General features: G+C 40.4%; 1 protein-coding gene across 2 annotated transcripts in view; it reads left to right on the forward strand.

The window, feature by feature from the left end:
* LOC310745934 (macrophage mannose receptor 1-like) overlaps positions 1 to 21,875 on the forward strand; it is a 56,328-nt gene that overhangs the window by 19,646 nt on the left and 14,807 nt on the right. For both annotated transcript variants that reach the window (XM_083579243.1, XM_083579244.1), the window contains exons 10-22: positions 49 to 164; positions 1,248 to 1,396; positions 1,510 to 1,709; positions 2,734 to 2,858; positions 4,723 to 4,807; positions 6,469 to 6,607; positions 7,217 to 7,252; positions 8,682 to 8,851; positions 10,594 to 10,661; positions 13,752 to 13,852; positions 15,137 to 15,279; positions 20,678 to 20,792; positions 20,969 to 21,111. In XM_083579243.1, coding sequence (XP_083435369.1) covers positions 49 to 164; positions 1,248 to 1,396; positions 1,510 to 1,709; positions 2,734 to 2,858; positions 4,723 to 4,807; positions 6,469 to 6,607; positions 7,217 to 7,252; positions 8,682 to 8,851; positions 10,594 to 10,661; positions 13,752 to 13,852; positions 15,137 to 15,279; positions 20,678 to 20,792; positions 20,969 to 21,111 — 1,590 coding nt within the window. The remainder of the gene's footprint in view (positions 1 to 48; positions 165 to 1,247; positions 1,397 to 1,509; positions 1,710 to 2,733; positions 2,859 to 4,722; positions 4,808 to 6,468; positions 6,608 to 7,216; positions 7,253 to 8,681; positions 8,852 to 10,593; positions 10,662 to 13,751; positions 13,853 to 15,136; positions 15,280 to 20,677; positions 20,793 to 20,968; positions 21,112 to 21,875) is intronic.

A 21,875-nucleotide genomic window follows, 5' to 3' on the forward strand; every position in this document is an offset into this window, starting at 1 on the left:
TGGTAATATTGTGGTAACATATGGTTGTTGGTTCTTCTATGTCAACAGGGCTGGAGAAGGCATGGTTTCTACTGTTACTTAATTGAACAAACATCTGCAACATTTTCAGAAGCAAAGACATCATGTGCAGCAAATCACGGATCTTTGACTTCTGTGGAAAACAGGTATCAAAACTAAATGGTCTTGCTGTTTGGAGGCCATATACTGTATTCCTTTCTTCTTCCCTTTGCTGGACATGAAAGAGAAATGATTACTTTTCTTGTGACTATGGGTTGTTTCCAGCTAAGGTTTGCTCACATTAAACTTGCTGATGGACATAAATTATCCGTGCTCATTAATTTCAATGGGTCTACTCTATTGTGAACAGGACTAACAACCATATGTGTTTTATGTGAGTGAAATGTGTAATTGCTATATTTCTTTGTCACATAATGAATATTAAGATTTGACCTGTAGCCCGTGACTAAGCTACTTTCTTGAATTAGCTGCTCTATGTTTCTTGTGAATTTCCTACTTGATTTGCAATCTGTGGCTTGCCTCACTTTCCTGAAACTTCTGCACTGCATGGACCTTGCACTCCTTGTCACTGATTTCATTACATGCAACTCCCAGTTTACACGGGGCACTGTGTGTCTAAGTGAAATTACATATATTTGAAACACCACTGAAAAAGCCTGCAAACACCTCATTCTCCTCTGCCCCCACCCTGTTCTGCCCATTTTTGTATGGGGTTTGGGTCACTTCCAGGTTCAACGTGATGCATGCATGCACAGTCGCACGCATATTGGCTGTGCCTATAATGGTTGCTGCCTGTATTGTCCTTGTGTGGTGGGAAGACTTTCAAATCCAGTGTTTTTCTTTCTCAAGTGAGTGAATGTTTTCTAGAATTCCTTATAAAATCCCTAATCCTATATGTATGTTACACAAGTCGCCTAATGTGCAGCCTGGGCTGAGATTCTTCTGCTTCAGTTATTTGCCTGGATGCACTTGTATTTTTTGTTTTTCACTTGTAAAATTGCTGTAGACTGAATTGTATAGATAGATGCAACATGCAGGTATATTGCTTAGTGATAGTGGATCTATTGGTTTAGACACATCCCTTTCTCCACTGTGACCTGTCCATTATCCTGCTAGGCTCTGTACTTCAACAGGAAGAGAACTGTCCTGTGGTAGGCCATCAATTTAGTTTTAAAATATAGGAAATTTAAAATAATTCGAAAGAATTGATTACATATTCTTCTCCACAGATATGAACAGGCCTTCCTGACTAGTCTAGTTGGACTTCATTCTGAAAAATATTTCTGGATCGGCCTTTCATATGTAGAGCAACCAGGGACATTCAACTGGACAAATGGAGACGGTGTTCTGTTCACCCACTGGAACTCAGGAATGCCTGGTAGGTATTGCCTGAAGTCCATCAGGAATGGTATTTCACAAAGGCTTTCTCCAATTGTTTTGAATATCTGTGAAGAACAAGGCTCAACTGAACTTTTCTTGTACTTCCAAAAGGGCAACAACCCGGCTGTGTTGCCATGAGAACTGGGACTGCAGCTGGATTGTGGGATGTTGTGAACTGTGAGGAGAAGGCAGCCTTCATTTGCAAACGATGGGCAGATGGTGTGACAACAACTCCTGCTCCCAAACCAACTCCTCTGCCTGCATGTCCAAATGAATGGCATCCAAGCAGTACTAGACCTGTGTGTTTTAAGGTAGGTATACTGTTTCTTGATGACGCAAGTGGCACTGTGGTCTAAACCACAGAGCCTAGGGCTTGCCAATCAGAAGGTCAGTGGTTTGAATCCCCGCGACAGGGTGAGCTCCCATTGTTGGGCCCCAGCTTCTGCCCACCTAGCAGTTCGAAAGCATGCTAAAGTGCAAGTAGATAAATAGGTACCGCTCTGGCGGGAAGGTAAACGGCGTTTCTGTGCACTGCTCTGATTCGCCACATGACCCGGAAGCTGTCTGCGGACAAACGCCGGCTCCCTCGGCCTATAGAGCGAGATGAGCGCCTCAACCCCAGAGTCGTCTGCGACTGGACCTAACGGTCAAGGGTACCTTTACCTTTATACCATTTCTTGAGTCAGTTTCAGTGCCAGTTCTTGCTTGTTTCAAAACAAGGATGGATACATATTTCAGTATGTCAGTGTTACTGCTCAGTGCAGGTTTTTTATCGTTACTCTTTTTATAGTGGGGTTTGGTTCCATGATTTATTTGAACTGCCAATATTCAATTGCTTATTAAATGTTTTATAGATGGGGAGGGTGGAAGGTAGATCTCTGGTAGGTTTGCAGTAGATCAAAATGGACTTCCAGAACTGGCATTAGAGCAGAAGAAGCAACCTTCTGACCTTCTGTAGAAGAAAGACTGTGCTTGTGCAGTTTATCCAGGACTTTCAGATGGAAACACAAAGAGATTTGTGCTTCCCTGTGTTACTTGCTCTCTCAAGAACCACCAGTCTTTGAGTTCCTTGTGCAAAGGCAGGAGGAAGGGCAGCTGGTGGGAGGGACAAAATGTTGGGAGGAAAGTTCAAACTGGCATCAGTGGGAGCCTCCTGCACAAAGCTATTTTCGTACATTTTAAAAACATGTACAATTATGCTATGTCTATTTTGGTCATTAGCCACTATTATTAAATGCCAAATAGGTGTTCATGCAAACCACACAAATCTCACTGTGAATGAATTTTGCAAGATTTGTTTATTACCAATATGCAATTGTATTTATATGCATTTAGGCCTATTACAAAGAAGTAAAGAACAGGAAATCTTGGTTCGAAGCACAAGATTTTTGTAGAGCAATTGGAGGAGACCTAGCTTCTATTCACAGTGAAAACGAAAAAGATGTTATTATAAAGGAATTGTGAGTTTCATTAAATGGTTTTTCCTTCACTTTGTCTCAGTATCAAAAAGGGTTGGGGAAGACATTTGCATTTTTTCTTGTGAACCTCCCAACTGACACTTCCTGAACCAAGGTGCGAACCCAAACCCCTCTCTCCTCTGAAATGCATGTACTAAAATGGCCTGCCTCTCACTCACTTCCTCATGCCCCCCTCTCTCTTTGCCCAGGTTCTGTAGCTGCAGTTTGTGTGTAACTGTCTTACAATGCAGTTGTACCTTGGAAGTCGAATGGAATCCATTCCGGAAGTCTGTTCAACTTCCACAACGTTCGGAAACCAAAGTGCGGCTTTTGATTGGCTGCAGGAAGCTCCTACAGCCAGTCAGAAGCTGCGGAAGCCCCGTCAGAAGTTTGGCTTCCTAAAATGGTTTGCAAACCGGAACAGTCACTTCTGGGTTTGCGGCATTCAGGAGCCAAAACATTCGAGAACTAAGCTGTTTGAAAAACCAAGGTACGATTGTAAAGGAAACACAACTTGCTATATGTTGAGGTGGTAACTTTTCCTACTGCCCCACACTTTCCAAGAGCACCTCCTGTTTCCATAAATGAACCATGTGCATAGGGTTGGGTGCATGTCCAGAACAATATGAGGATAGAATTTAGCATGTAAATATGAAGCTAAAATGCAGGTTTTCAAGCTGTTTGGTGATGGAGATGGTTTGGACAGCAGTATCGCCTTTCCCATAAGTCCCTATTTTCTTTTTTAAATAAAGGATTTGTAAATTTAGCTTGAAAAAGAAAGAAAAAAAGATGGCAGTGAGAGCGAGGCTCACTTGTAGGGTGATGGTTATGTGGGTGGACAAGCAGCATGGCTCTGCTTGGCTGGGGTGCTCCGGCATCGTCAGTGGCTTGCCCACCCCGGGCACCAACAACTCACGCTATGCCACTGCTTTCAGTCTCCACTTTGCCAAGCTTTACTAAAAGTAAGAGCTGATGCTGGCTCCTCCCATATTTCATATTATCTCACCACTTCTTGAACATTCATCCCAGTGACCAGCAGCTGAGAGCTACCGATTTTCCTAGAACGAACTACATTGTCACATAGTTAGCTTTGTTCTGAGGGAGGCTTCTGGGAAGCAAAGGGAGAAAGTTTTAACAAATGTATAAATGAACTCATGGGCCACAGAGGACTGGGGACACCTGGATTATAATGTGGTCACCTATACAGAACCAATAACTTAGTTTGAAATCCAGGTGTGCTTAAGAATTGACCATGTGAGCAGAAGTTAGACACACACAGTTCCTGCTCCAAACAGTACACCCGCTCCAGAAATCTGATACTGTACCAAAAATTAAATGTATGAACTGGTGATAGATTCATTTATGCTATTTTTCTAAAGAATATCAAGCTAGTTGCAATACAGACAACTTCCCATTTGCACGCATTGCTGCAAACCCGTAAGTGGCACGACAAAGCACAAAAACAGCCCCAAAGAGTGCAAAAACTGCAAAAAATGACACAAAAACAGCACACAGCATTCTCATTAGCTTTTCCAAGAGCAATCCCAGCAGCCTTTGCATTGACCTTTGAGGCCAGTAGAGAGTTGGAGTTTGAGAATGGAGGTTTGGAGGGAGCAATTGTGGCAGAGTTCAGTGGTCCGCTATTTTTATTAAAAAAAAGGTTCCCAGAGGTTTTGGAGGGTGTTTACAGGCTTTTTCAATGGTGTTCAATAACATGGTTTTACTTAAAGGTATGGTGCCTTGGAATGTATCCCTTGTGTAAATGGGGAGTGGTCTGTACCATGAAGTTTAAAACACCAACTGTATCTACATCCATACTCTGTTTGCAATTTTCTGATCTCTGTATATTTATTGTTATATATTTTAGAATTGGGAAAAATTATGGTTATTATTGGACTGGTTTCAGTGAGTTGGCACCCAATAAAGGATATACTTGGAGTGATGGATCTCCTGTAAGTAAATGACCTCTTACTCTCGAACTGAACATTGACAGATCCCATAGCAGTGTTTTCGATTTTATTTTTTTTAAATTTTTTTAATTCATTTTGCTACATCCAACATTAAAACAAGTGAAAAAATAAACATACATAACACATACATACAAAAAAGGAGTACATAAATAAAAGAAATAATAATAATAAAAAAAGAAAAACATCTCCTAACATAAAACACCAACTAATTAACTTACATTAACTAAATAACTAAATAACACACAACATTAATTGACTTCCCTTCATCTCGGTTTCAGAATATATTATATGATTTTTTATCTGCAGTTTCTTTTCCTCAAAAGACTCTTTACGTCACAAGTGTTACGTCACACCTACTGTGATTTTTAGATTTTTTACCTCTGTTTCCATATATGTCATAAATTTATTCCATTCTTTATTAAACTTTATGTCTTTTTGATTTCTTATTTTCTGTGTCATTTTTGCCAGTTCTAAATAATCAAATAGTTTGGTTTGCCATTCGTTTATAGTTGGGATTTTTGATGTCTTCCAATTCTGCGCTATTAAGAGTTCTGGCAGCCACTGTCGCATACTGAAAGAGTGTGTGGTCTTCCTTTTTGATTTCCTCCCCAATTATCCCCAGCAGAAAGGCTTCGGGTTTTTTTTATAAAGGTATATTTGAGGATTTTTTTTAATTCATTGTAAATAGATTCCCAGAATTTTTTGATAGGCTCGCACAACCACCACATTTTAAGTCACTGGAAATTTCAGTTTTTATAAACATGATTTGCTTGTAATCTCATTTTTAGATTCAACACTTACGGCAGTTACTACAAAGCAGTGGCGGAGCTTCATGCTCCAGCAATGGGGGGTGGAGAGCAGATGGGGGCGTGGCTGGCTGACATCCTGGGGGCATGGCACGCATCCCGGGAGCATGGTGCACTGCCCAGAGGAGCGTGGCATGCATCCTGGGGCCGTGGCGCGCCGCCTGCAGGGTGCAGCGCCCAGCGCGGGTCAGGTGGGCACCCCACCAGGATCGCGCTGCTGGGGGTAATGCGCTCCCACCGCCCCCTCTTCTTTCACCAGTGCTGAAGAGTTGCTGCTTGTCTGGTTGGATTAGATTTGTTTTTATATGTTTAAATGAACATTTTTTATTTCAAAAACAAGGATACTGGAGCAGGAGAGCACACGTTGACTGCCTGGTTTATGTTGTTTTGAGTATGTGGGCAGGTAGGCTGCATTCCTGGAACCAACAAGTGTTAAAATCTAAGCAATGATTCAGATTCCTGGAACAGCCAGGCTAGCTTCTTGGTAAGGTAACTGGCCATCCCAGTAACAAAGGAAGTGGTATGGCATTAGAGGAAAAATGGGTGGGGGCCCCTCCCTCAACTCGCTTGTAGTTAGAAAGCCAAAGGCATGGGCCACAGGGCCAGTCATCTAGATAACTTACAGTGACCAGAACTGATTCTTTATAATAACCTATAGGATCAACACAATATTAATAAACAAATGACAGCCCATCTCTCTCTCTACATATGCACACGCACACATGTGTACAAATCTTTCAAAGACTGCAACATAAGTCTGTCTCCTTTTCTGTATATTACCGCTAAAGCTTTTTTTTTTTTTTTAGAAAGAGTAAGAAATCTTTATTCCCACTGTAGGTAGACTCTGAAAGGAATTTTTATCTTAGTGATCGTTACCATGAAGACACGGGATGCAGAGCCATGTATGTCTATAGTTCGTGGCAGAATTCTGACTGGTGTGAACATTTTAAGAATTGGGTTTGCCAAATAAAGAGAGGTAAGGTACCCTTTTAATCTAACACTAGTTCATTAAGCAAAGTGAACAGGCTTTTTGCTGCTCTGCTGAAACCTGGCATTTTAACATGTTTATTACATGCCTAACTTTTCAGAGGAGGAAATAATAATGTGAAATACATTCAGCCGTCATTAAGAATGTTGCAGAGTTCAGATCCTTGGCTTTCATATTATGAGATATGAAGTACAGGTGTCTCCCCACTTGCTCATGATGAGCATGCATGCTCCCGCTGACATGTGTGCCCTTTTTGGCACCAAAAGGGGCAGGAGCAGTACAAGGTGTGGGCAGAACAGGGAAATCCCCACTCATGTTCATCCCAGCGACGCACACGGTAGCCAGGAACAAAACCCCAGTGTAAGTGGGGATTCCCCTGTGTTCCATTTTGATGAGAACGAGGGATCTAGTGCATCAAACTCTTTGTGAATACAGAAGCCACTGATTGTTCTGTCGCATTATTCTGTCAGAATTACAGAAATGTCATATGCTATAAATGACACTTTAATTTTTATGTACTCCTGTTTGCAATATGAAACGATGTAAGAAAATAGAAATTACACTAGGGTCCATTATAATTAATGTGTTTTTTTCCAGGTGTAACAGTGAAAAAAGATCCAGTCGTTGATTTTGGTATGTTGGGTGATTCCACCTTTCCTTGGGTCATGCATGCCTCTTTTAAGCAGCACCATGGAAAGTGGGGCTGGGGCTGCATTATCAGCTCTCTTGGACCATTGATGGTTCTGCCAAAGATGCAGGTGCTCCCTGGCTTGGGCTTGTTCAATTCTGCCTTCCCTCAGGTCACACAAGTTTAAGTAGCCCCAGGGAAAGTGAGAAAGGAGCCACCCCGCCAGTTTCTTCTCATCCATTGGAAATTCTGTCAGGAGCCAGCGGCAGCTGCTTCCTAACCTGGGCTTGCTTGCTTGGATTACATATAATTGGGGAGGGACTGTATCTTAGTGATAGAGCATCTGATTTGCATGAGGGAGGTCCCAGGTCCTCCATATCTCCAGGTAGGACTGGGAGACATCCCTGACTGAAACCCTGGAGATTACAGCCTGGCGGTGTTGACAGTACTCAGTTAGGAGGACCAGTGGTTTGGCTTAGGCACCCCCTATGTTCCTGAGTGTCAGATCTCCTTAGCTGCTGTACATCATATTCTTATAACTTGAGTTTATCCTTCTCCTCCCCCGCCCCTTTATTATTTTTGCATTTTCATTGGCTAGGCTAAGAAGATTGTACCGCTTTGGAATGTAGGATTGTCCCTCCACTTTTTTTTCAGGCTGCACTGCCGGTGCACAATGTAACAGCTTGATACACACAAATTAGCACACACACTGGCAGAATGTGGTTCTCCAGCTTCAGAAAAACCACCTGCCTGCCTGAAGTTTAGTTGTACTAGGCAACTACTGAGTGTGAGTGAGAGCAAGAGAGATGTTATCTCAGTACAGTCGTACCTTGGAATTCGAAAGGCTTAGTTGCCGAACGTTTTGGCTCCCGAACAATCGCAATACGGAAGTGAATGTTCTGGTTTTCCAATGATTTTTGGAAGTCGAATGTCTGGTGCGGCTTCCCCAGCTTCCAACTGGCTGAAGGAAGCTCCTGCAGCCAATCGTAACCCATGCCTTGGTTTTCAAATGGTTCTGGAAGCCGAATGGACTCCCGGAACACATTCCATTCTGCAACCAAGGTACGACTGTACTATGTATGTCTACCCAGAATTAAGTCCCACTGAATTAAGTTCAAGAGTGATGATGTCACAACCCCACTGCCCTTCTCCACAAAAAGATCGCCCATCATGGGGATGAAGGCTGATTCTGTTTCATATCTGGTCCGAAACCCAGACTGAAAAGGCCAAGAAAATCAGTTTCAAAACTGAAATAATGTATCTGTCTAAAGTAGGAGGGTCCTCATTAAGATCACTGAAGTTGCTTAGCTGGACCACTTGTTGTGTGAATTAATGTTATTCACATGTTTATTCACATGTCTTCAAAATCTTTTGATGAAAGGTAGCTGAGAAATATTTTAAATCAAATAAATAAAAATATGCTTTCTTTTGCAGAATATAAATTTACAAGAATTGAAAATGGCTGGATTTTGTATAATGAGAGCGAGTACTATTTCAGCAATGCAAGTTCATCTGCAGAAAGAGCATGGGCATTCTGCAAGAAGCAACATGCAGTTCTTGTGGTCATTGAAAGTGAAACTGAAAGACAGTTTTTGTGGAAATACGTAAGAAATATATGGAACATATGCTTTCTTAATCAAATATAGCTGGGTTTTAAAAAGAGCCAGATACATTGTTTGATAATAGCCATTTTGTTGCCTGACGAACATTTTCTTCTGCACCGAAGCTTGCAGAGATAATTAGTGCAATCCTATTCATGTCTGTGGAGAAGTAAGTCTCTTGACTTCAATGGGTCTTACTTTCAAATAAGTCTGTAGAAGATTGCAGCCTAAAAGACCTAATATGAGCCTTTGTGGTCATATGCTTCCATTGTAAAACAAGGCACTGATGGGGAAGTGAGACTTGCCAAATAGAAATCTACATACATTCCACTCACCATCACCCCACCCCCCCAATAATTGTTACAATTTGGGCATGATTCACGACCACAGCAATATGCTGATAATAGTTTCCATGTGATTAGGGGTCCACACAGGTATGGAAATAGGATTCCTGAATGGGCTGACCAGGTTGTGTGATAAATGCCAAATCTAGTACTAGACTTTCCAGGCATTGCTTGTGCTGGCAATTATCTCAATCCGTCCAACCACATGAGAAGAAATTTAACAGGAAGTGAGGTACAGTGCCCATCAAACAGTTTCTGATTATGCTCCTCTTGTTAGGTCTCACAAGAAGTTATATTTTCCATTCCTGTTGGACCTGGCATTTTCTGTGGCTATGTTGAACTACTTTCCAGCACACCGGGTTCTTTCAAAGCCTAAAAATAGTTGTTTCAGTATTTATTTTTGTGACTAAGCATGTAGTTTTAATTCCACCAAAGTTAAAAATGCCATGCAGAAATCATTTTCTAAGAAACTTGATGGTTCTGGTAATAGGCTATCAAATGTTTGGGAAGAGCAGAAACTTCTCAGTAGATTCTATGGGGCCTCTCATGAAAGCATGGTGGGCTTATCACTCAGAGTTTCACCTTCTGTCTTCACCTGCCCAACCACCCTTTCTACCTTTCTCTTCACCCATTATGAAAACTTATTCTAGCCCCTTCTTATCCCTTCCCTCTTCTAGCTGGTTAAATGTTTGGTTGGTTGGTGGTTATTTTAATTTGGGTATAACGTAAACTGCTTATTATTGCTGCTGGTGGTTTCTATTGATTTGTTGGTTGGTTTGTGGCTCATATAGGATATTTTGTTTTCCAATGTTTGATGCTTTGTTGTGATTTTATATATGTTGTAAGCCTCCCAGAGTGGCTAGGAAAACCCAGCAAGATGGGCGGAATATAAATTTTAAAATTATTATTATTATTATTATTATTATTATTATTATTATTATTATTATTTATTAGTTCTTTCCTCTTTATTTTCTCCTTTTATTTCATTTGTTACTTTTCCTCTTCTTTGTCTTCACTAAGAATTACAAATTCACTAAATGAACAACATGCCAGGTAAACACCGTGCTATATTATGGCCTGGAAGCTGGTGGAGTGGGGTGCAATGTTACTGAGTTATATAGAAAATAGAAATCTTCAAATAACCAGCTAAAATTGAAACATTTTTTTTAAACTTTCTTCTGTGCTTACCCTCATTGTAACTGACAGGTTTTCATTTGTTTTAATTGAAAAGCTTTAATTTTATTTTTAAACAGCATGGACATGCTATGTTCGTAATTACAAACCTCTTTCTGTCTTGCCTGATTCTGCACTTCCTATGGGACAGCTGAATTATCTTGCCCTGGAGAATATGTGATTACTTTATTGTTGCATTTACTTCCCATTTTTCTTTGTATGTTGTAGAATCAGCTTTATCGCAGTCATTATGACCATTATATTGGTTTAACTGTGGATTTTGAAAAAAGTTACCGGTAAGTAAACACAAGTAAACAAACAAACAAACAAAAAGTGGAAATCAGATTTTTAGTTCTTGTGCCCAAAATAGCAGTTGTCATTTTCATCACTGGATAACCTTCCTTTGCCTAGAAGGGACGTGGGTAGCACTGTGGTCTAAACCACTGAGCCTCTTGGACTTGCCGAGTGGAAGGTCAGCGGTTCAAATCCACGTGACAGTGTTGAGTTCTCATTGCTCTGTCCCAACTTCGGCCAACCTAGCTGTTCGAAAGCATGCCAGTGCAAGTAGATAAATAGGTACCGCTGTGGTGAGAAGGTAAACAGTGTTTCTGTGCACTCTTCCACTCATCACTGTGTTCCATTACACCAGAAGTGGTTTAGTCATGCTGGCCACATGACCCAGAAAGCTGTCTGTGGACAAACACCGGCTCCTTTCGCCTGAAAAGCAAGATGAGTGCCACACCCATAGTCACCTTTGACTGGACTTAACCATCCAGGGGTCCTTAACCTTTTTTAAACCTTCCCCCCTCTCTGCTCTGACTCAACACTGGGTCTAACAGATCTCAAAATATACCTTCTATGATTTACTTACTTACTTACTTATTGCATACCTCCACCATAAGGTCCCCAGGTAGGTTACAACAATGTAAAAATACATTCTTAAAATTTACTATGCTGCCACAACTCCTTTGTCTCTCCCAAATTTATTAACACTTCAGGCACCACCTTCCCAATGACAAACTTACTGTGCTCTAGAATCATGGAATTGTAGAATTGTAGAGTTGGAAAGGAACCCCCAGGGTCATCTATTTCCTCCAAGCCTTCTGAGGGCACAGCATTGGTATGGTGCAATGGTTGGAGTGTTGGACTATTGTAACTGGTATGGTGCAATGGTTGGAGTGTTGGACTATGGTAGGCATAGGCAAACTCCAGCCCTCCAGATGTTTGGGACTACAATTCCCATCATCCCTAGCTAACAGGACCAGTGGTCAGGGATGATGGAAATTGTAGTCCCAAACATCTGGAGGGCCGGAGTTTGCCTATGCCTGGACTATGGGCTTGGAGGCCAGAGCTGAATCTCCTCTCAGCCATGAAGCTCAGTGGGCCAGTCACTATTTCTCAGCCCAGTGCATCTCACTAGGTTGTTGTCATGATAAAACAGAGAAGGGAGAACTATGTACGCCATCTTGAGCTTCACAGAGGAAAAGGTGGTGTGCTGTATTGTTGTTTAGTCGTTTAGTCGTGTCCGACTCTTTGTGACCCCATGGACCAGAGCACGCCAGGCACTCCCGTCTTCCACTGCCTCCCGCAGTTTGGTCAGACGCATGTTTGTAGCTTCGAGAACACTGTCCAACCATCTCGTCCTCTGTTGTCCCCTTCTCCTTGTGCCCTCCATCTTTCCCAACATCAGGGTCTTTTCCAGGGAGTCTTCTCTTCTCATGAGGTGGCCAAAGTATTGGAGCCTCAGCTTCACAATCTGTCCTTCCAGTGAGCACTCAGGGCTGATTTCCTTCAGAATGGATGGGTTTGATCTTCTTGCAGTCCATGGGACTCTCAAGAGTCTCCTCCAGCACCATAGTTCAAAAGCATCAATTCTTCGGCGGTCAGCCTTCTTTATGGTCCAGCTCTCACTTCCATACATCACTACTGGGAAAACCACGGCTTTAACCATATGGACCTTTCTTGGTAAAGTGATGTCTCTGCTTTTTAAGATGCTGTCTAGGTTTGCCATCGCCTTTCTCCCAAGGAGCAGGCGTCTTTTAATTTTGTGACTGCTGTCACCATCTGCAGTGATCATGGAGCCCAAGAAAGTAAAATCTCTCTCTGCCTACAACACAGGGTGTGCTGTATACATGTAAAATAAATAAATGCCTTCTTTATCCATGAGGAAGAGGGCACTGCCCTATCTGCCTGAATCCTAGATGTTGTATATAGCTTGGATGTGATGTGTCCTTATTTCTTGCTCCTATTTTGCTCTGCTCCCAGCCACACCCTGAATATTGAAGAAAAGACAGTCTCCCTCTCCCAATGGCTGCCCTTTATGATGCCACTAGAAGAGACTGAGAACAAATCCTGGCTTATAGTTGTCACTTTCTCCCACACCTGGAACATCCATCCTTTCCTCCATTCCAGCCAACTAAGGAGCAAAAAGAAGGCATGGCCGACCTTACTTCTCCCCACCACACCACCACCGCTACAAGCCACCTTCACTTCTCCCTCACTGCTGCCCCTCCATCTGGGCATTAAGAGGAAACTTTCTATGTAAATGAAGAACCAGTTAGATCTTTTGATCACCGTTGCTTCGGAAATATATGCAGATGTATATAGGAGCCATCTTCTAAGGGCCATGGGGTTTTGGCCCCCACAATAAAATATTTAAGGGAGCTGGGACCCCCCCCCCAAAAAAAAGTAGATGGGCATTGCCTTCAAATGTTGTGTGCGCACCACATCATGTAATGTATTATATGAGGCAGGGCTTACCTGCCCTCCCCCAATGTCTTATTCAAGTTGACACCCCTGAAGACATATCAATTAGGCACTTGATTTAATGCTTGGGTGTGTTTTTTTTAATGCCCTGATTTGAATCAGTGCACCCCACTGCCTTTTCTTCTATGGACAGTTTATGGTTCATAATCACTGACAAGAAGTGGATAGCTTAATCACAAATTTTGTTAAGCTTCATAATAGAGATAATGTTATCTATTAATATTATCTTATGCATTATCTTAAAGAAAAAGTTTGCTTGCCTCAGGCATAAAATCCAAATAACCTCGTGGTGATAAAAAATGATATTAAGGAAAGTAACAGGCAATTTGCTCTGCTTTAATAGCATCTCAATCTTTAAAGATAATGATTTTTTTCTGAGCCATTTTGGCTCCATTATTTCAGCAATACTGCTGGATATATTTAATGTTTTTTCCTCAAAAAGAAAATCTGACAGCGCTGTCTGATAGAACACTAAGGTCAACAGCTAAACCGTTTTATTAGCTTGGTGTTCTTTGGCCACGGAGCTCCAAAAAAACCTGAAAACCATTGTAAAAATATGCAGTATAAATGAAAAAGCTATGACTTTGTTCTGTCCAATACTGTCATATCATTTTCTCTAGCTGGTTGAATGGAACTCCAGTTACCTATGAAGCCTGGGCACCCAATGAACCCAACTTTTCAAACGAGGAGGAAAATTGTGTCGTCATGTATTATGGAACAGGCAAGTAGAATAAAATATTATCATTCTTTTAAAAAAATCTGAGAATGTGTGTGCCTGATAGTGGCACAAAAATTAATTTATATATAGTTAACTACTACACACTAGTCCCAGCACACATATTAAATCTTAGAGATATGAATTTCTTCTATTCAGAGCTAAAAACAAAGTTTCTCTCCAAACACCGACTCCATTAGCCTGAGGCTGGAAATAATCTGGAAATAATCATTAGCAGGTCTTTTTCTCCGGCTGCTTTCAGAGAACCAAAGACCCAAAATGGTGCCTTGTAATTGAATACCTCATATGATCTAAGTTAAACACCTGACAGAGCTAGCAGAGATACATTCTCAGTTAATTATCAACTTTTTAGGCCCTCTGCTGGTCTTGTTTAGTTCAATGGAACTTCCCATACTATGCTATGCTTTTAGGAGTACACACAGAGAGTTATACAGAGTTATTTTAAATTTTGATGTACAATGAAACAATTGTACTTAACATGACAGGATATTTAAACGTTTTAAAGCACACTTGAGGCTATGTCCACATTATGTATTATGGATGGGCATTATATTTGTATCACATCAGCAAGTGTATACTCCAAAGAGATTTGGAGAGATGCTAAACAGATATATACATTAAAGATTGCTTATTTTTAATAACATTGGAACTGTAAGTAGTTCAAATTGTGAAGAACTGCTTATTTTACAGTGGTACCTCGGGTTACATATGCTTCAGGTTACATACGCTTCAGGTTACAGACTCCGCTAACTCAGAAATAGTACCTTGGGTTAAGAACTTAGCTTCAGAATGAGAACAGAAATCGTGCTCCGGTGGCATGGAGCAGCGGGAGGCCCCATTAGCTAAAGTGGTGCTTCAGGTTAAGAACAGTTTCTGGTTAAGAGTGGACCTTCGGAACGAATTAAGTACGTAACCAGAGGTACCATTGTATTTTATTTTTACATTTACATTATTTTTACATTTATCCATGGAACTTATGCAACATAGAGTTTATGGACAGCCTCCCTTTGAAGCACATTGATCAGACTGAGACCAGCTTAAGTTCAGAAAAGTTGTTGTACCATGTGCCTTCAGACTGTGTACTGGCATAATTGGTATATATACCACAACAATCAAGGGCAGTGTGTTGACCTGCAAGCTCTATTTCCAGTACAGTAGTAGTAGTTGCTGTCAAGACTTTATTTGTAATGCATCCTTGAATGGCTGTTGATTATTTTTCATTTGGGAGTGATTTAATCTTACTGATCAACACAAAACTTCTCTATTCAGGCTTATGGAATGACATAAACTGTGGTGCTGAGAGAAGATTCATCTGTGAAAGGGATAAGAGTTCTGTCCATTCAGCTGCTGCTCCCACAACGCCTGCACCTGTTGGAGGCTGTGCAGATGGCTGGCTTTTCTTTGATAAAAAGGTAACTAAGAAAGTGATTTCAAATATACTGGTATATTACCCCTTTTCAGTTATTATAGCACATACAGTGAATGTTTTCCCAGGGCTTTTGAGTATGCAGTGATTGCTCCCCACGCACAGTTCTATGCAAGGGCTCTTTATAGAGGTTAAAACGAATGTGCACGTAGCTTAGGGGTTAAACCTCCCATCATGATTACACATCTCTCCCCACCCCTGCTTCCGCCACCCCCATGTCTATAAGGACTGAAAAGGACTGCTGTGCTGCAAAATAGAAGTGCCAGATTTTAAAATAAAAGGTGGTATTCTTAAAGTTTGGTTATGTATCAGCTACCCAAAAGAGCAGTTAAATGGTATTCACACTAAATTTTCAGAATTTGGTTATGTTAATTTTTATTTACATCTTAGGGGGGAAAGAGGTTATTTTCTTCTCAAAGAGAAGCTCAAATGCTTCCCTCCTATACTGCTCCTACAATTTGAAAAGTGTAGGCGTTCTTTCTTTTCTTTTTTTTAAATGATATTTATTAAAGTTTCAAAAAAGGTTACAAAATAAGAAAAAGGGGAAAAAAGAGAGAAAATACAAAATACAGAAAAATAAAAACAATTAAAAACAAATCAATCTTTCCATGTCTTGTCTTTCATTTACTTGTTTCCCTGACCTCCTCACACCTCCCTTTTTTGTATTCCAGTTCAGTTGGTTAATTCAGCAAATCCTTTCCCTCTTTGTTTTTATCTTAATCCTTTATCTTAATATATTATAGCTTTACATTCTCACCTGTTAACAATCCATTTTTATATACTCCTTTGTAACATTGCTGCTAAAACCACTTAACTTCATTCCAACATCATTCTAACATTCATTAATTTTGCAGTATTTCTGTAAATAGTCTTTAAATTTCTTCCAATCTTCTTCCACCGACTCTTCTCCCTGGTCTCGGATTCTGCCAGTCATTTCCGCCAGTTCCATATAGTCCATCACCTTCATCTGCCATTCTTCCAGGGTGGGTAGATCTTGTGTCTTCCAATACTTTGCAATAAGTATTCTTGCTGCTGTTGTAGCATACATAAAGAAAGTTCTATCCTTCTTTGGCACCAATTAGCCGACCATGCCCAGGAGAAAGGCCTCTGGTTTCTTCAGGAAGGTATATTTAAATACCTTTTTCATTTCATTATAGATCATCTCCCAGAAAATCTTTGGGCACGTCCACCAAAGGTGAAAGAATGTACCTTCATTTTCTTTACATTTCCAACATTTATTATCGGGCAAATGATAGATTTTTGCAAGCTTGACTGGTGTCATGTACCACCTGTATATCATTTTCATAATATTCTCTCTTAAGGCATTACATGCCGTAAATTTCATACCTGTGGTCCATAACTGTTCCCAGTCAGCCAACATAATGTTATGTCCGACATCTTGTGCCCATTTTATCATAGCTGATTTCACCATTTCATCCTGAGTATTCCATTTCAACAGCAAGTTATACATTCTTGATAATATCTTAGTTTTGGGATCTAACAGTTCTGTTTCCAGTTTTGATTTTTCCACCTGGAAGCCAATTTTCTTGTCCAAATTGTAAGCCTCCCTTATTTGATAATGATGAAGCCAATCTCGCACTTTGTCTTTTAGTTTCTCAAAGCTCTGCAATTTCAATTTACCTCCTTCTTGTTCCAAAATCTCCCAATATTTCGGCCATTTGGCCTCCATATTGAGCTTTTTCTGAGCCTTCGCTTCCATCGGTGATAACCACCTTGGGGTTTTATTTTCAAGTAAGTCTTTATATCTTATCCAGACATTGAACTATGCTTTCCTGACAATATGATTTTTAAATGCTTTATGTGCTTTGACCTTATCATACCACAAATATGCATGCCACCCAAATACATTATTGAAACCTTCTAAATCCAAAATGTCTGTGTTCTCAAGAAGCAGCCATTCTTTCAGCCAGCAAAATGCAGCTGATTCATAGTAAAGTTTAAGGTCTGGCAGGGCAAATCCACCTCTTTCTTTTGCATCGGTTAGTATTTTAAATTTTATTCTGGGCTTCTTGCCCTGCCAGACAAAAAATATCTCTCTGCCACTTCTTGAAACAGTCCATTTTATCCATAATTTGCAATGATTGAAACAAAAACAACATTCTTGGCAATACATTCATTTTTATAGCAGCAATATGGCCTAGCAAGGAAAGCTTCAAATTTGACCATATTTCTAAATCCTTTTTCACTTCTGACCAACATTTTTCATAGTTATCTTTAAATAAATTCACGTTCTTAGCAGTCATATTGACCCCCAGGTATTTTACTTTCTTAACCAGTGTTAAACCTGTCCCCTTCTGAAACCTCTCTTTCTCAATCGGTGTTAAATTTTTCTCTAGAACCTTAGTTTTTAACTTGTTCAACTTGAATCCTGCAACCTGACCAAATTCTTGGATCAATTCCAATACTCTTTTAGTACTAGATTCTGGCTCCTGTAATGTCAGTACTAGATCATCTGCAAATGCTTTCAATTTGTACTGTTTGGCTCCGACTTGTATACCTTTAACCAATTGGTCCCTTCTGATCATATTTAAGAGAACCTCCAGGACCGAAATAAAGAGCAATGGGGAAATTGGGCAACCTTGTCGTGTCCCTTTCTCTATCTTAAATTCCTCCGTCACCACATTATTAACAATTAGTTTGGCCTTTTGTTCTGAATAAATTGCACCTATACCATTTCCAAAACCTTGACCAACCCCCATCCCCTGAAGATTCTTCTTCATAAAACTCTAAGAAATGTTGTCAAAGGCTTTCTCCACGTCTACAAATATCAAAACTGCACTTCCGGGGTTGGCGCCATCGGTAATGGCGGATTCCCTCTGATTCTGAGGGACTTAGCTCTGCGGGAATCGGGTCTTACCGCTACGGCGAAGCGGGGACCCTTTTAAAAATCACAGGCGGGTGAAGCCTGTGACCGTGGGACTCGGCGGGCACCTTCAGCGCCCCCCCCAATTCGCAAGGGAACCCGATTACTGGCTCCGGAGCGAGCGGGGTGAGCGGCGCGGTGCTGAGAGTTAACTGCTTCTTCCGTGGAGCGAAGCCGCACAGCCATTACCGGAGAGCGCTGACTTTTTCCTGTCACTACATAAAGAGGAGTAGTGATTTATGCAAAGGAGAGTTTATCACCGAAATTTATCTTTAAAGATGACCAAGGAAGATTTGTGGCAATTGAAATTCAAATACAAGGAGAGAAATTTCTGATAGTAGGAGTTTACTCAGCAAATGGGGGGAAATCTGAATTCTTTAAAAAGTTGCATGAGACCTTGATGGACTATTTGGACTACAATGTGATTTTGATGGGGGATATGAATGGAGTGGTATCTACAAATATGGACAAGGCACAAAGACAGGTAGTCACCAAGGATGGTAGACTACCGAAAACCTTCTTTGAGATGACTGACAATTTGGATTTGGTTGATATTTGGAGAACAAAGAACCCCTTGGGTAGAGAGGGAACCTTCTTCTCTGAAGCCAAAATGACATGGACAAGAATTGACCAAATTTGGATAACTAGAGGACTGGCCCCAAAGACTAGAAAAGTGGAGATCTGTCCTAAAACCTGCTCCGACCATAATGCTGTGAAAATGGAGATGAAACTAACACCAATTGGCTCCTTCAGATGGAGCATGAATGACACCTTATTTAGAGACGAAGAAGTGACTAAGAAGGCCCAAAAAACTTTGAGAGACTATTTTGAGATAAATATGAATACCACCGTTGAAAAAAGAGTAATCTGGGACACAAGCAAAGCTGTTATGAGAGCGTTTCTGATACAACAGAATGCAATAAAGAAGAGAACTAAAAATGAGAAAAAAGATAAAATTTTGGAGAAAATTAAAGAAGATGAGAAGAAATTGAGAGCGAAACCAAAGTCGCAAGAGATTCTGAGAGAAATAAAGCTACATCAAGTACAATACATGAAAATGATGAACCAGGAAATAGAGTGGAAAATCAAACAGATGAGACAAAAGTCATTTGAATCGGCTAATAAATGTGGGAAATTGTTAGCTTGGCAAATGAAAAAAAGACAAAAACTTAACACTATTACAAATTTGGAAGTGGAAGGAAAGAATATACAGAATCCAGTGGAGATTAGAAAATGTTTCCAGAGGTATTTTAAACAACTTTATACACAAGGGCCACAGAAAGAAATTGATATAGATCAATTCTTGAAAATAAATGGACTACAAAAAATCTCTCAAGAAAATAAATTAATGCTGAACTATAAAATAACTGAACAGGAGGTAGAAGGTGCCATTCAGAATATGCAATTGGGTAAATCTCCAGGACCGGATGGCCTAACTTCTTCTTTTATATATATATATAAATTTTTATTAATTTTCCAACATAAATTAAAACACAATACAACTGACAGTACACAGACAAACAAACATATAAACACGTATAGTTTCATAACCTCTTTTTCTTAAACCTTATTTCAACGACTTCCCCATACCTCCCTTTTCTGCATCCCTATTTTAAACTTTTTCAGCAACCCCTAATTCCAATTACTTATAATTCACTTTCTTTAATCCTTTTTCTCTTACCCAATTATTTATCACTGCAATTTTGTTTCACATTACCCATGACATTTTAGCACTCATTAATTTTACAACAGTTCTTAAGATAAACTTTAAATTTCTTCCAATCTTCTTCCACCGTCTCTTTTCCTTGGTCGCGGATTCTGCCAGTCATCTCAGCCAGTCCCATATAGTCTATCACCTTCGTCTGCCACTGGATGGCCTAAATTCAAGATATTATAGATCCTTGAAAGATTGGATAATACAACCATTAAAGGAAGTTTGTAATGGAATTTTGGAAGGGGAAAAAAGCACCAGAGTCGTGGAAGGAAGCTTACATTACACTTATACCGAAAACTGAGTCTGAGAAGACACAACTTAAGAATTATCGCCCCATATCTCTGCTTAATGTGGATTACAAAATTTTTGCAGATATTCTGGCTAAAAGATTTAAAAAAGTGCTAGTGGAGGACATACATAAAGACCAAGCAGGCTTTCTCCCGGGCAGACATTTGTCGGACAATACGAGAAATATAATAAATATTTTAGAAAAACTACAAGTGAACATCAATACTAAAGCAGTTTTGATATTTGTAGACGTGGAGAAAGCCTTTGACAACATTTCTTGGAGTTTTATGTAGGCGTTCTTTCATCTGACGCGGGCAATCTCATCTTGTTGCATAGCAGAGCTGGCTGTAGACAAAACAATACCAAAACATTTAAAAGGCAATGACATTATCCAAAGCATCAAATTAAAAGCAATAAAATGCAGTTTTCAATCATTAGTTTTCTGACATTTATTTCTAAAAGAAAGTGGATATCACAGCTCTTTATCTTTCTTCACAGTGCTTCAAACTATTAGGTTTGAATGAAGAAGAGAGGAAAAACTGGCACGAAGCACGACTTGATTGCAAAGAATCCGGAGGAAATCTGGCTAGCATACCAAACAAAGAAACACAAGGTGCAGTCATTGCCTTTAAAACATGTTTAAAACTCCTGAATTAATCAAACTTTATAGGTTTTTTGTATACAAAATATATCAGTTCATGGTATTGATTACTTATTGGTCATGGTGGTGAAATCCACCATGGTGAAATTTTTATGTTTTAGTCATTTTTTTGTTTTTTTGTTTTTTAGCATTCCTTATGGTGCAATTACAAAGTGCTGCAACTGACCCTTGGATTGGACTGAATGATTGTAGTTCTAGTTACAGATTTTTATGGACAAGTGGAAGTGGAGTCTACTTTACAAACTGGGCCCCAAATTTTCCCAATTACAATGTAAGTCCTGCCTGCAAAAGCTTTCATCTCTCCCCCTCCCCCAAGATGAGAAATGTATCCTACATTCTATTATTGTAACGCCTTCTCAGCATTAGCACCCCATTTATATATATCTCTCTTCCCCCTCCCCACCTACTTTGAGGGGCATCTACTTAGTTTATCTTTTAGTGCTGAAGTATCAAAAATAGGCAGGGACGTGGGTGGTGCTGTGGTCTAAACCACTGAGCCTCTTGGGCTTGCCGATCAGAAGGTCGTTGGTTCGAATCCCCACGACAGGGTGAGCTCCCATTGCTCGGTCCCTGTTCCTGCCCACCTAGCAGTTCAAAAGCACCTCAAACTGCAAGTAGATAAATAGATACTGCTCTGGCGGGAAGGTAAACGGCGTTTCCGTGCACTGCTCTGGTTCGCCAGAAGCGGCTTAGTCATGCTGGCCACATGACCCGGAAGCTGTAGGCTGGTTCCCTCGGCCAGTAAAGCAAGATGAGCACCACAACCCCAGAGTCGTCCGCAACTGGACCTAATGGTCAGGGGTACCTTTACATTTTTATCAAAAGTAGGCAGTAGAGTTGTAAACAGATTCTGAAGAGCCTCTGTAGAAGTTGGTGTGAAACAACTTATATGCCAAATAAGGCCTGTTGCTTTAACTGTGTCAATTAAATTCGGTCTGGAGGGTTGGAAACTTCCCCTCAGCTCTCTCTGGACATTTTTATTCTGTTTGCATTCTGCCAGTGGATGAAAGATTTGAAGATAATCTGTCAATGTTT

The sequence above is a fragment of the Podarcis filfolensis genome, assembly GCF_964270895.1.
Source record: "Podarcis filfolensis genome assembly, chromosome: 12".
NCBI classification, from domain to species: domain Eukaryota; kingdom Metazoa; phylum Chordata; class Lepidosauria; order Squamata; family Lacertidae; genus Podarcis; species Podarcis filfolensis.